At 31.2% G+C, this 12,761-nt stretch overlaps 1 protein-coding gene across 1 annotated transcript; it reads right to left on the bottom strand.

Moving 5' to 3' along the window:
- Window positions 1-2,168: 2,168 nt before the first annotated feature.
- LOC132712791 (uncharacterized) lies at window positions 2,169-9,937 on the bottom strand. The gene is made up of 5 exons (XM_060695232.1): window positions 9,142-9,937; window positions 6,736-6,830; window positions 5,738-5,842; window positions 3,950-4,054; window positions 2,169-3,026 (listed from the first exon to the last, which is right to left on the bottom strand). Exons 1-5 carry the CDS (start codon window positions 9,747-9,749, stop codon window positions 2,851-2,853), a joined length of 1,089 nt encoding a protein of 362 aa, XP_060551215.1. The 5' UTR covers window positions 9,750-9,937; the 3' UTR covers window positions 2,169-2,850.
- Between the last annotated feature and the right edge of the window lie 2,824 nt (window positions 9,938-12,761).

The following is a 12,761-nucleotide window of genomic DNA, read 5'->3' on the forward strand; positions in this document are numbered from 1 at the left end:
ATCTTGAATATTATTTCAAAATTATTAACTGTTGAAGATGTGTAATATTACCATAAAATCGTTTGAAATAAAACGTTGGTTGAGTGAGATCTGTCTTCTTTCTGAACCGGGTTATATAATTATGATATTTACTCATCATTAAAACAATAGATTTTCATGACACAAAAATCACACCATCTCATATATTATTAATAATGATATACCGCATTTTTATTACATTTTAAACATTTGATGTTTTTGTCACATTTCAATTCACTTTCAATTCATCACTAACATAATTTATCTTATTTTATCTTTATTAATTCATTTTATTTATTTATTTATTATTAATTTATTTATGCATTTATATTTATTCATTTATTTATTTACTAGTATTCATATTGTTATTTATGTATTTACTTATATTTACTTATTTATTCATCCCTTTATTTATTTATTTGTTTATTTATGAATAATTAAAAAAAGTAAAAATCTTCCTATCATTAAATTCTTTATTAACTGCTTTACATGTGTTTTACGAGTAAATTACCTGTTCATTTTGTTAAAAGTTAGAAAGAAAAGGAGCTTATCTTTCAGATATTTGTCACTTCAAATAATTTTTGATGCCCATACTGTATAAATGGATAATTTGGAAACACATCCCGGTAAATATAACAATTATATTGTTAGAGCGCAATATGTTTTCTGATATTTATTTTAAGACTTCTAAGCATAGTTAATGTAGTAAAATGAGAAATATAGTATAACACTATACCATTATACTAAAAATAACTGACTGAGTTTTTCTCATTTTAATATCATAATTATTATCATTATTATTATTATTATTATTATTATTTGTTTATTTTTGTTATCATTATCATTTTGTTTATCTAAATAGATATTATATTTTTGCGCTAGTATTTTTTTTTCTAAAAAAGGTGATAATTGATGATTTTTATAATAATTAAACTTAAGGTAAATGGATAAGTATTTTATATAAATAGATAGCTGATTGACAATAATATGTTACTAGTAGCTTAAAAAAATATAATATCAATATCAGTTTTAGATAGCTTTTAACTATTTTCCTCTTACTTTTGTTGTTTACTTACTACATATTTTCATTGTAACAATATGATGTATGATGGAATATGTTAAATAAAGTAACGAATTGTCACAAAAATAAAACAAATGTTTGAGTTATATTATTACTCTCCATTTTGTTGTTGATTATATTCTCTTCAATAAAACAGGGGTAAACCATATATCATGCAACATTTTCATCTCAATAAATAATAATCAAAGGCAAAGATCATACTAACGTATGAGGAATGCGATGAAAAATGTATCATGTATATTCATTAATTGAACAGTATTAGTCCATATGCCCGCACTATACTAATTACGGAGAATGAACTGCATTAACGACAGTATTACTTATCCTTTTAAAAGTATAAGAAATACATTCTTCTATGTATACGTATATGTGTTCATCAAATAACTCCGAACAACGATATCCAACATTATCCTTCGAAAAAAAGATAAAGGGATCTGCAAACGGACAGGTACGATGCGTTTGAGGTTTAAAAGATAGGGGAATTATTCCCCTAAGTCTGCCAACACACTCCATCTTTCTTTCTGCATGTAAATTTGTTGCTGAAAAAGTGCATTTAGGTAGACCCCCGGAAAAAGGACATCTGGAATTTCCTTTTTTATTCTGGAACGCATTAGATATAAAATCATTTTTAACTTCTATTAAAGCTTGCTGGGTAAAGAGATTGATTTCAAATGAAAGCAATGGACACTAAGAAGCCTTTTTTGAGAATATATTAAAACCATTTGGTGGTAAATTTATTTTTAAATGTAATCTTAGTTCTCATGATGTTTCAAGAATCTGTAAAACAAATACATTTCTAAGAGATATTTTAATTTCATGGTTTTCTGTAGTAAAATCCTCTAATATAAATGGAAATGACATTAGAATACATATTAAATGGAACAATACGAGATAAAAATACAACAAAATACAATTTACTGGAAAAAATGGCATGAAAAAGGCATAAATTATATAGACCAACTCTTTGATTTTCGTTCAAAAGCCTTTATAATTTGAAATAGCAAAACAAATCCTTTTACTAAATATTAGCTTTGTCAAATATTATTATGAATGTATTTTTTTCAACTATCTTTTAATAGGGACATAACAGATCTTTATCTTTTATCTCTCGTTTTTTCTTCTCCCATTCTTTATTTATCGTTCCTTTCTTTAAACACTTTCTTTTCTCTCTTTCATACTTATGATGCATCAGATTTTCTTAGCACTCATTTTCTTCTTTCAAAAACTTTTATAAAAAGATCTTAAGATACTAATATACTTGTCATAATTTGATAACATTGATTTGACATTATTTTTATGTATTCAATTACATGTACTATGATTTGAATGTTTGTATATTTTGATTGAAAAATAAAAGAGATAAAAAAAAATTATTCTTTTGACAATATCGTTTTATTGAAAATTAATATTGAAAGTAGTCACAGGTCGCCGCTGTTGTACACATTTACACATTATTGTAGAGGCTCGATAGGCAAAAAATATTCAAGATTTTATCTTGAGTTTATAACAAAAACAGCCCAATTTTAAAATATATCAAGCTTCTTTGGCCTTTTTAGGCGTTGAACCAGAAAATATGTATTGGGCTATCTATCTGTCATTTATAATCAGTTAAGATAGGAAAACATCTACTCAGTGGTTTGGAAGAAAGTATTTTAGATTACGATATTAAACGTGTGACGAATAACGCTTTGGGCGACGGAAAATAGACTTTTTAAATCTGAGCATATATGTGCTGAAGTGAATTTTAATTATCAACACATACCTGTGCTTGGGTATTTGAAGATGTCGCCGCTAAAACGTTTTAGTTGGTTTGTTTCTTCATTGAATAAAACATTCAAGGACTGAGTAGAATCTCTGCGCGGAGAAGGTTCTTGTGGGGTCCTCTGATCATTTATTGGTCCGTTTCCGGCATATTGTTCCACAGGTTCTTTCATAAAAACAAAATTAAACACGATTCATGTATTTAAGGGAAACATGTATTGCATGTTATGAATAACAAAATACTCTTAAGTTTAGTAATTGTATATTTCTTAAGATAAATTTTCTGTTGTTGAAAGGATTTAGCTCCCCTGATCAAACCCATTTTACAGCTTTTGCGTGGGACTAGGTAAAAATAATTCATATTATATTGTGGCAAAATATATTCAATATTTTTTTTAAAAGAAAACCAAACTTAAAGATGTTATACAAAGCTATGGCGAACAATGGACAAGAAACATAAATGGTCAAACAAATAGATTCATTTAAGCTTGTATAAGGACATTCCTTTTTATTTGGCTAACCTGTCTATTTTGAGCTTGCACTTACCACTTCCGTCTATGAACAAATTCGGTCAAACTGGGTCTGCATCTTATCACATTTTTCCCTTTTGGAGTTTGTTTTTAAAAGTTTTAATTTTGTTTATTTTATAGAAAATAACATACTAAAATTTATTTATATAGTTACATGAAGAATAAAATGTAATCCAGAAAGGTAATTACTTGGTACATGTTTTTGATCACAAAATACCTACATATAGATATAAATTTATTTCTGGGTTCGAAATTTGCTTGATTTTACAAAAGTATTTTGTTCTTAATAATTGCGATACACAGTACATTATAATAAGTTTTGTATTACTCAAAGACTGTACAAACAAGAGAACATTATGTGGGTAAAAAACATTGAACTCAGTACAGAAATTGATTTGTAACTATGTCGGCGTAAGTATTTCATGATTCTCATATATCTCTATGATAAAGACAAGACGTAAATGATAATAATGTAGGAATGTGCGGGCAGCTAAGTTTGTAAGGGGCACGATCAACTTTTTGCACAAGGTAAAGGTATCTTCATGATTTTAAAACCTACCGTAATCATCCTGTTCATCTTCATCTACAACTACTGTTTGTCTTGTATCATTGCTCTGACGAGGTAACTCAAAACCACCACGAGGTTTTAATTCACGTGGCGATACTACAAATGTTAAAATATAGATTCTTTTTAATGTTTTAAAAATAATTCTGAATAATATAGGGATATGCAGTTATCCATCATCCAACAAATTAATATTTTTTGTTTCTTTAATCACCATATACACCAAACTAAACTAATAAACCCTCACTACATATTTTGAACACTATGTGAAGCAGAACACTAGTGAATAATTACATGTGAAATTGGTTAATCTATATCCAATAAATTATGATAAAGTTTGTTATTTTACAAGAAAAGTTAATACAAAAAGAAATGGATCAAATAAAGCACTTTATGTGCTGAATTTGTTCGGGTTACAAGAAAGCAATATTTTTGTTATCTTATTAAGTTCTTTTACCTTAACCATTTATCCAGGTATTTTGTTACCAACAATTATTTTTATATTTGGCAAAATCATCTTAACAACTCTAAGTATGTTACTAGGAAACAAAATATCTTTGGGTTGTCTCATTATTTTGTTAGATATAGGGCTATACATGGATGTAACAATTATACCGATAGGCTTTTTGAATATACTTAGTCACAAGATAATCGGGGTCAGCGATCAGCCTAGCCGCACGATTTCCAACAAACCACATTTTTTTGTACCTGAGAATGTATGTACTGCTAAAATACGACTCTTAGTTCAAGCTTTGCATTTATCTATTTTGTATAATAATTGGCCAACGTGTTTTGATGCGCCGTACCTCACTTAGTCTTGTACCACATGTTATATGTGGATGTGTGTAGTTGCGACCAGTTATGATCTCATTATTTGTTTACTTTATAAAATAAGTTTGCCGATCTTTGTTAATATATATACAGGTCTTAAAATTCATGAGATTGACTAAAATGAGTAACTTGGTACGATTATGATGATAAAGGATAGGAGAAGAGTGGTTTTTGATTTCAGTTTTTATGATATTTTGATGAATTGGATTGTTAAATGATGATGATGATGACAATAATGTTGATGAAAATGATGTTAAGATGATGATGCTGCTGCTGTTGATGATGATGATGATGCAGAAAAGTAATAACTTGGTACATGTTTTTGATCACAAAATACCTGCAATTTCAATAATTGATTCTTAAATATGAAAAGAAGTATTACAAGTAGTGTCATTGACCATTATTAAACCTTCTTTAATGTATTGCAAACTATTAGACGATAATTAACCATCCTCCATGAATAAATGAAATTTTTCCCTCAAAAATATCCTTAAAACACATATTTACTTCCTGTTTATTTTCATGTTTTATCAATCTAAATTGTAATAAACACGTGTTAAAACTATTTGGCCAACATGGTTGTCAAAAATTAGGTATATAAAATTGTTTGATAAAATATCTGACATATAGATATAAACTAATTTCTGGGTTCGAAATTTGCTTGATTTTACAAAAGTATTTTGTTCTTAATAATTTTGGTACACAGTACTGTACATAATAAATAAGTTTTGTATTACTCAAAGACAGTACAAACCAGAAAATATTATGTGGGTAACAAACATTGAACTCAGTACAAAAATAGATTTGAAACTATGTTGGCGTAAGTATTATATCTCTATCATAAAGGCGTAAATGATAATAATGTAGGAATGTGCGGGCAGCTAAGTTTGTAATGTGCACGGTTAAATTTTTTGCACAAAGTAAAAGTGTCTTAATGATTTTAAGACCTACCATAACCATCCTGTTCATCTTTATCTGCAACTTCTGCTTGTCTTGTATCAATGCTCTGACGAGGTAACACAAAAACACCACGAGGTTTTAATTCACGTGGCGATACTACAAATGTTGTAATATAGATATATTGTAAGAAATTTTCTAAATGATATGGGGATATGCAGTTATCCATCATCCAACAAATTAATATTTTTGTGTCTTTTATCACCATATACAGCAAACTAAACTAATAAACCCTCACTACATATTTAGAACATTTTGGTTAAACTTTGTAAAGCAGAACTAGTGAATAATTACATGTGAAATTGCTTTATCTATATCCAATAAATTATGATAAAGTTTGTTATTTTGCAAGAAAAGTTAATACAAAAAGAAATGGATCAACTAAAGCACTTAATGTGCTGAATTTGTTCGGGTTACAAGAAAGCAATATTTTTGTTATCTTATTTAGTTCTTTTACCTAAACCATTTATCCAGTAATTTTGTAACCAACAATTATTTTTATAGTTGGCAAAAGAATCCTAACAACTCTAAGTATGTAACTTAGAAACAAAATATCTTTGGGTTGTCTCATTATTTTGTTAGATATAGGGCTATACATGGAATGTAACAATAATACCGATAGGCCACATATTCTAGGCATTTTAAATATACTTAGTCACAAGATAATCGGGGTCAGCGATCAGCCTAGCCTCACGATTTCCAACAAACCACATTTGTACCTGAGAATGTTTGTACTGCTAAAAAACGACTCTAACTATAAGCTTTGCATTTGTCTATTTCGTATAATAATTGACCAACGTGTTTTGATGCGACATACCTCACTAAGTCTCTTGTACTACATGTTATATGTGGATGTGTGCAGTTACGACATATTATAACCTCATTATTTGCATATTTTATAAATTAAATTGTATGCCTGCTAATATATACAGACAGAAAACTGTCGGCTTTTATTTATTCGAGTAATAACTATATCAATTATATTCCAATACCTTTGGGAGACTTTGTCGCCATTACTAGCAAATCACCAAATTCTTTCTCTTCCTCCAAAAGCTGTCTCACCATGTGCCCTGCTTGAAACTCATACCTACCGAGATAATTTATAATATCGGATATATCATATCAATGTAGAGTATGTTAAGGTATAATTTATATTTCTCAATTGCATGATATGAAGATCCGCGTAAAGGGGCGTGAACGGTAACATGCACTTTCAGTGCCGTCAATGAACAGGCTCAATTAAACCGAGCCTGTAACATTTTCATTTTTCTTCTGTATAAGGTTTTCTTGAGGTATTTTATTTTACTATATTTTATCCGTCAATTTTTACTATTTCATGTATTTCCTTGAGACATGTGATAGTTTCTCCTATGTAAACAGTAATAAATACCAAATGTATTAAAACAAGATATGTTTGTAAAACATGTATGCCCCCTATCTGCAGCCAATTAGTCATGTGATAAGGTTATTATGCATGACTTCTGACTCAGTGATCAAACAATTAATAAGGGTTATCAAGTATCTACTGGTCATGACCTTAACCTTTGACCCCTTGACCAAAAACTCAATAGGGGTCATCTGCTGGTCACGACCAATCATCATACAAAGTTTGAAGTTCCTAGGCCTAAGCGTTTTTAGTTAATTGATCGGAAACCGTTTTTACCTACAAGGTCAATGTGACCTTGACCTTTGACCCCTTGACCCAAAATCAATAGGTCATCTGCTGGTCATGACCAATCACCATACCAAGTTTGAAGTTCCTAGGCCTAAGGGTTCTTTAGTTATTGATCGGAAACCGTTTTAACATACAAGGTCAATTTTACCTTGACCTTTGACCCCAAAATCAATAGGGGTCATCTACTGGTCATGACCAATCACCATACCAAGTTTGAAGTTCCTAGGCCTAAGGGTTCTTTAGTTATCACTCGGAAACCATTTGGTCTACGGACCGACGGACCGACGGACCGACAGACCGACGGACCGACGGACCGACAAGTGCAAAGCAATATACCCCCTTTTCTTCGAAATGGGGGCATAATAATAACATTATATACATATCATGATTCAAATCCATATCATGGTGAGAGTGTTTACTGGGTCGAAATTAATTGTAACTTTCAATGACCTTTTCTCTTCGGGGAGTCGTCGACGAATCTTAAGAAAATGTTAGATGATAGATTGTTATATATAAAAATATTTTATATATGTTAGATTTACGAACTTTTCAAGTATATATCAAATTCTTAAGCATCATGTAAAATGCTTCTAAAACCAACATGACAAATAAAAGAACATGCCGTATAAGTACTTATTTCTGCGGGCTTAATATTCTGCGATTTTTGTTAAAATAAGGGGTTTTAAATTTCTGCGTATCTTATTTCTGCGGTGTTATCTTTCTCGCATTGATGTTTTTTACTTCTGCGGTTTAATTTAGATCTTTTAAAAAAAATTAACCGATACAAACAGACAACATTTCAAGATGTGTTGATGTAACATGTACATTACTTCCGGTTATCATGCAGGCGACTTATAATGTGTGTTCACCGTAATCACTATGTATCGGTATATAAACGTTAATAAACAAAGATTAACAAAGATTGCAATGACAATACTTAATTGTTATACTGCATGTGTATAAATATGTAGTGTGAAAAATAAACAATGGTAAAATCGCACATAGACACAAGATATTGTACAAATACAAAAGGGTATGTTTATTGCACGCGTCAAACTATAATAGTTTTATTTTACAAAAAAGATCAAGCTTAGGGCAATGTAGGGTGAGCGACAATCATACAAAAATGATATTTATTTAAACAAAAAGAACAAGTAAAGTAACCTTTTTTAATATTTTATTCATGACGGACACATAAGAAAACTTCCCATCTACAAAACCGAAAATGGTACATGGTAATGTAATTATACAATACCGGTAGTTGACATATTCCGACATAGACATAGTGAAAGACTTAATTTTCTGCGGTTTTTAAATCTGCGGTGTCCTTAAGAACCGCAGAAATAGCAGAAATAAAGTTCCCGCAGAAAAAAGTACTTATACGGTATAACCTCAAACTATGGCGTTCGGTAATGACAATTGTTTTTTTTTTAATTGATAACACATATTTGATTGGCATGATCATTTGATTCAACCTAATCCTTTTAATAAGGAAGCATAAATTAACCATTATGTTCATAAGTGTAAAAGTATGAAAATTATATTTAAATTGGTATAGAGCTTTACATTTTTAAGCTCTGTATCAGAGTTGGGATTTTGAGGCAAGTTACGTTACGTAAGATATACCTGTATATAAAAGTAAGTTATCAACGTTTTATAGAGTCAGATATAATAGTTTATGAGTTTGAATATAGAGGTTTCTAAGTATATCGCATATATTTACCTTTCAACAAAATTTGACTTTTCAATTTCTTTTAGCTCAATGTCAATTTGCCGTAAATTATCTTGTGATTTTTTCATAGCTATAAACAATGCCACGCTTTGTCCACTCTTTTGTTTTGCATCGATTTCCTGGTGAATCTCTGCGGTTTTATTCTTATTCTTACACAATTGCTTATTCACACTATGTAATCTTTTCTTTGATTGTTCGTACTTAAGATTATTACTCTCATATAATTTCTTGTGATGTTTTTCAATCTGATCAATCAAGTCCTGTTTATGCTTCTTAATCAAAGATTCTGCTTCTTTTTTCAATTGATCCGTTATTGAAGTTAGTTTGTTATTCTCTGCCAATGTTTCATTTCCACGTGTGAAAACTGTATTAAGTTTGTCTTTATACTCTAAAAACTCCTTAGTTTCAGCGCAGTCAATAGAAGCTTCTTCGATTGTTAGTATCATCGTATGATCGCCACTTTTATGCTCTGTAGCTTGGCAAATTACACAGACCAGTTTGTCACAATCCACACAAAACATTTCTATAGCATGCTTAGGATGTTTGTCACAAAATGCAGAAAATACATCCTTTTTTACTTTTCTGCCTTTCTTTCCCATCTTTATTTAACAAAAGTCACGATATATTGAAAAATTATCTATGAAATAAATAACCAACAATTAGTTTCTTTTTTTTTTCTTAAGGCTTTAACTATTGTTTTAATCCACTGTTAACTAAAAGTTAAGTAAATATTTTGATATCTCACTTACAAATAACTACTCCCCGTTTAACGTACAAATGATATTCTTCTACAGACTCGTATAAAACATATGCATGTCACCGTTTATAAATCAAATAGTTAAACAGTAAGTGGATAAAATTTCGGTTATGCAAGAAGGAAGTAACAATCATTTTACCTTAAATATAATATGACAAAAAGATATTTCTATATGTTTTTGATGAAATGATATATCTAAATGTAAACGTTTTATATTTAATGCTAACCGGTTCAATACTGCTTTTCAAGAAACGAAACACAGTAATTCACTTAAGTAATAATGCTAGGTCAAACCTTAAGTTCCTCTGAGTGTTGATTTTCATGATTCTGTATATCTTAAGAATTACGAGGGACGGTCAGAAAATATATCCGGACTTTTCATGCTCCTCTCTTTCCACGTGCAGCTATATACACACATTATATATTGGTTAAGATTTTCTGATAAATGTGTATCACGTTCAACCTTCTACAACTGGGTTTCCCAGTTTTGTGAATGCAGAACAAGTGTTCGTGACTGGGCGGCCAGCTGAGGCGGTGACCCCGACAATGGTAGCAAATGTTAAAGCTTTTGTCAACAAAAGTCGTCGAGTAACTTTGGAGGAGGTAGCCAACAAGTTTAGCATCGGTAAGGTATCGGCACACAAGATTTTACACGAACACCTAGGCATGAGCAAGGTAAGTACCAGGTGGGTGCATAGACAGCCGTCCGCAGATCAAAAGGCAACCAGAGTAACCAATGCAAAAGAACATTTAAGTCGTTTTAATCGTGAAAGAGATGCGTTATTGAACCGTATAATCACTGGAGGTGAGATGTGGGTTCATTATTCCGAACCTGAGACAAAAGCTCAGTCAAAGCAGTGGAAACGAGCTGGTTCTCCACCTCCTAAAAAGTTTAAGCTGTCTCCTTCGGCTGGCAAAGTCATGCTTGTTGCCTTTTGGGATTCAATAGGAATGATACTTACTGATTTCATGCCAAAAGGTCAAACTGTCACCGCCTAGTACTATTCTGAAGTAATTCTGAAAAATCTCAGAGAAAAGCTGAAGCAAATGCGTCCCAGGTTAGCACAGAAAAAATGTCCTCCTTCTTCACGATAACGCCCCCTCCCATACCGCCGCAGCTACAGTGGAGGTTATCAACTCTTACAAATGGCAGTTGTTGTCTCGCCCTCCTTATAGCCCAGACCTCGCCCCTGTGACTTTTATTTGTTTCCAGAACTGAAAAAATTGCATACTGGAAAGAAATATAAGACCAGGACGGCTTTGATATCTGCTGTTACACAGTACCTAAAACATAGGTCGACGTCATGGTTAACAGCGGGAATACAAAAACTCCCACGAAGATAGCCAAAGTGCGTAGACGTAGGTGGAGAATATTTTGAAAAAGAGTAGAAAGATTTCTTTTAAAATGTTGAATGGTTTTCGAGAACGAGTCAAAAGTCCGGATATTTTCTGACTTCCCCTCGTATATAGAGCTTATTTGTGTCCTTACATTTTTTTCCTAACGTTACATTTTTAAGTTCAAATATAACTTCACTAAAATTGTTAAAAAGTGCACCAGAATGATGACTATAAATTAGAAATTTTGTTTTCGCATCGTCCGCCGTTTTACGTCTGTCGTCTCCTTACCATGCCTCTGTTTTCCGCACTTTGATGAAAACAGTTGATCACATATCAAATTATGATTTCTTCCTAGTTCTCACTATGATTTATGAAACATTCATTCAAAAGGAATGCCCAGTTGCCGTTGTTTTGTTATACACGGCAAAAATAAGGAGCCATTTAATTTGATCGTTTGACAATTTACAAATATGCTACTCAACATTTGCTAAGCACCATAATTTTAATATTATCACAAGTATAAAACGGATTTCTTTTCAATGTTTTAAAAGTTTCCTTCAGTAATGTTTTGAAAGATCCCCCTTACATGAATCCGTGATGACTAATTCGCGACAACTCGTCTAGGTATCATTAAAAGCATGCATCCAGTATTTTCATATTTTTGATGGGGTGTATTGTTTGGTTTTATTAACCTGTCAATTACATACTGATTACACGGTCGATGCACACGGTATATTAATCTTCGGTAGATGTTCGGTAAGTTCCGTGAGATGTACGCTGTACGATGGAATTTAATTTAATTTGTATCTCTTAACTAAGTGTACTCAGCGTTATAGCGCAATAGGGTAAATCACGAGTTTATAATCTAAGTGCCCTACGTGTTTTAAGTTCGAGGCCGCGTTGGTCCATGTTTTTTTCTTATTAGATCTAATACTTTCAACATTATTGAATCTATATATGATTATTTTATGTTGTTCGTTTTGTTTGATTATGTTTTACTAAATTTTGTTATGTATATACTCTTTTTAAATAACATGTTTTTTAAAAATTCATGTTTAAAATTAAAACGGATTTAAATCAATATATGTCTTTTCAATGCCGTACAACACACTACAAATCTGTTCCATTAAAATATACTGCAAAAATAAAGAAAGAGTACTAAATCAAAGGCAATAGTAAGGATCGAACCACAGACCTCTCAATTATCAGGTATTCTCTTTACCGACTGTCCTATTGTGAATTAACGAAAACCTTCACATTTAGCTGGCGTGACTTTCAATCCATGACTAATATCCTCCACATTAATTCTCGTAAACTACACGGACCAAACCGAAGTGGGCTCGAATATTTAAATGAGTCCTATAATGTATTCATAATTGACAGGTCAATAAAATCAGACTATACAATCTCATGTCTTTTGTTTTAAGGCGACATTACCGGCTTATTGTCATTCGGTGGTCTAACATTTCTTACATCTGTAGCTTCGATTAATCAAATGCTAACATTGGGCGGCATA

This window comes from Ruditapes philippinarum, unplaced genomic scaffold, assembly GCF_026571515.1.
Source record: "Ruditapes philippinarum isolate M1 unplaced genomic scaffold, ASM2657151v2 ctg9521_1_1_1_1, whole genome shotgun sequence".
Classification (NCBI taxonomy): Eukaryota; Metazoa; Mollusca; class Bivalvia; order Venerida; family Veneridae; genus Ruditapes; species Ruditapes philippinarum.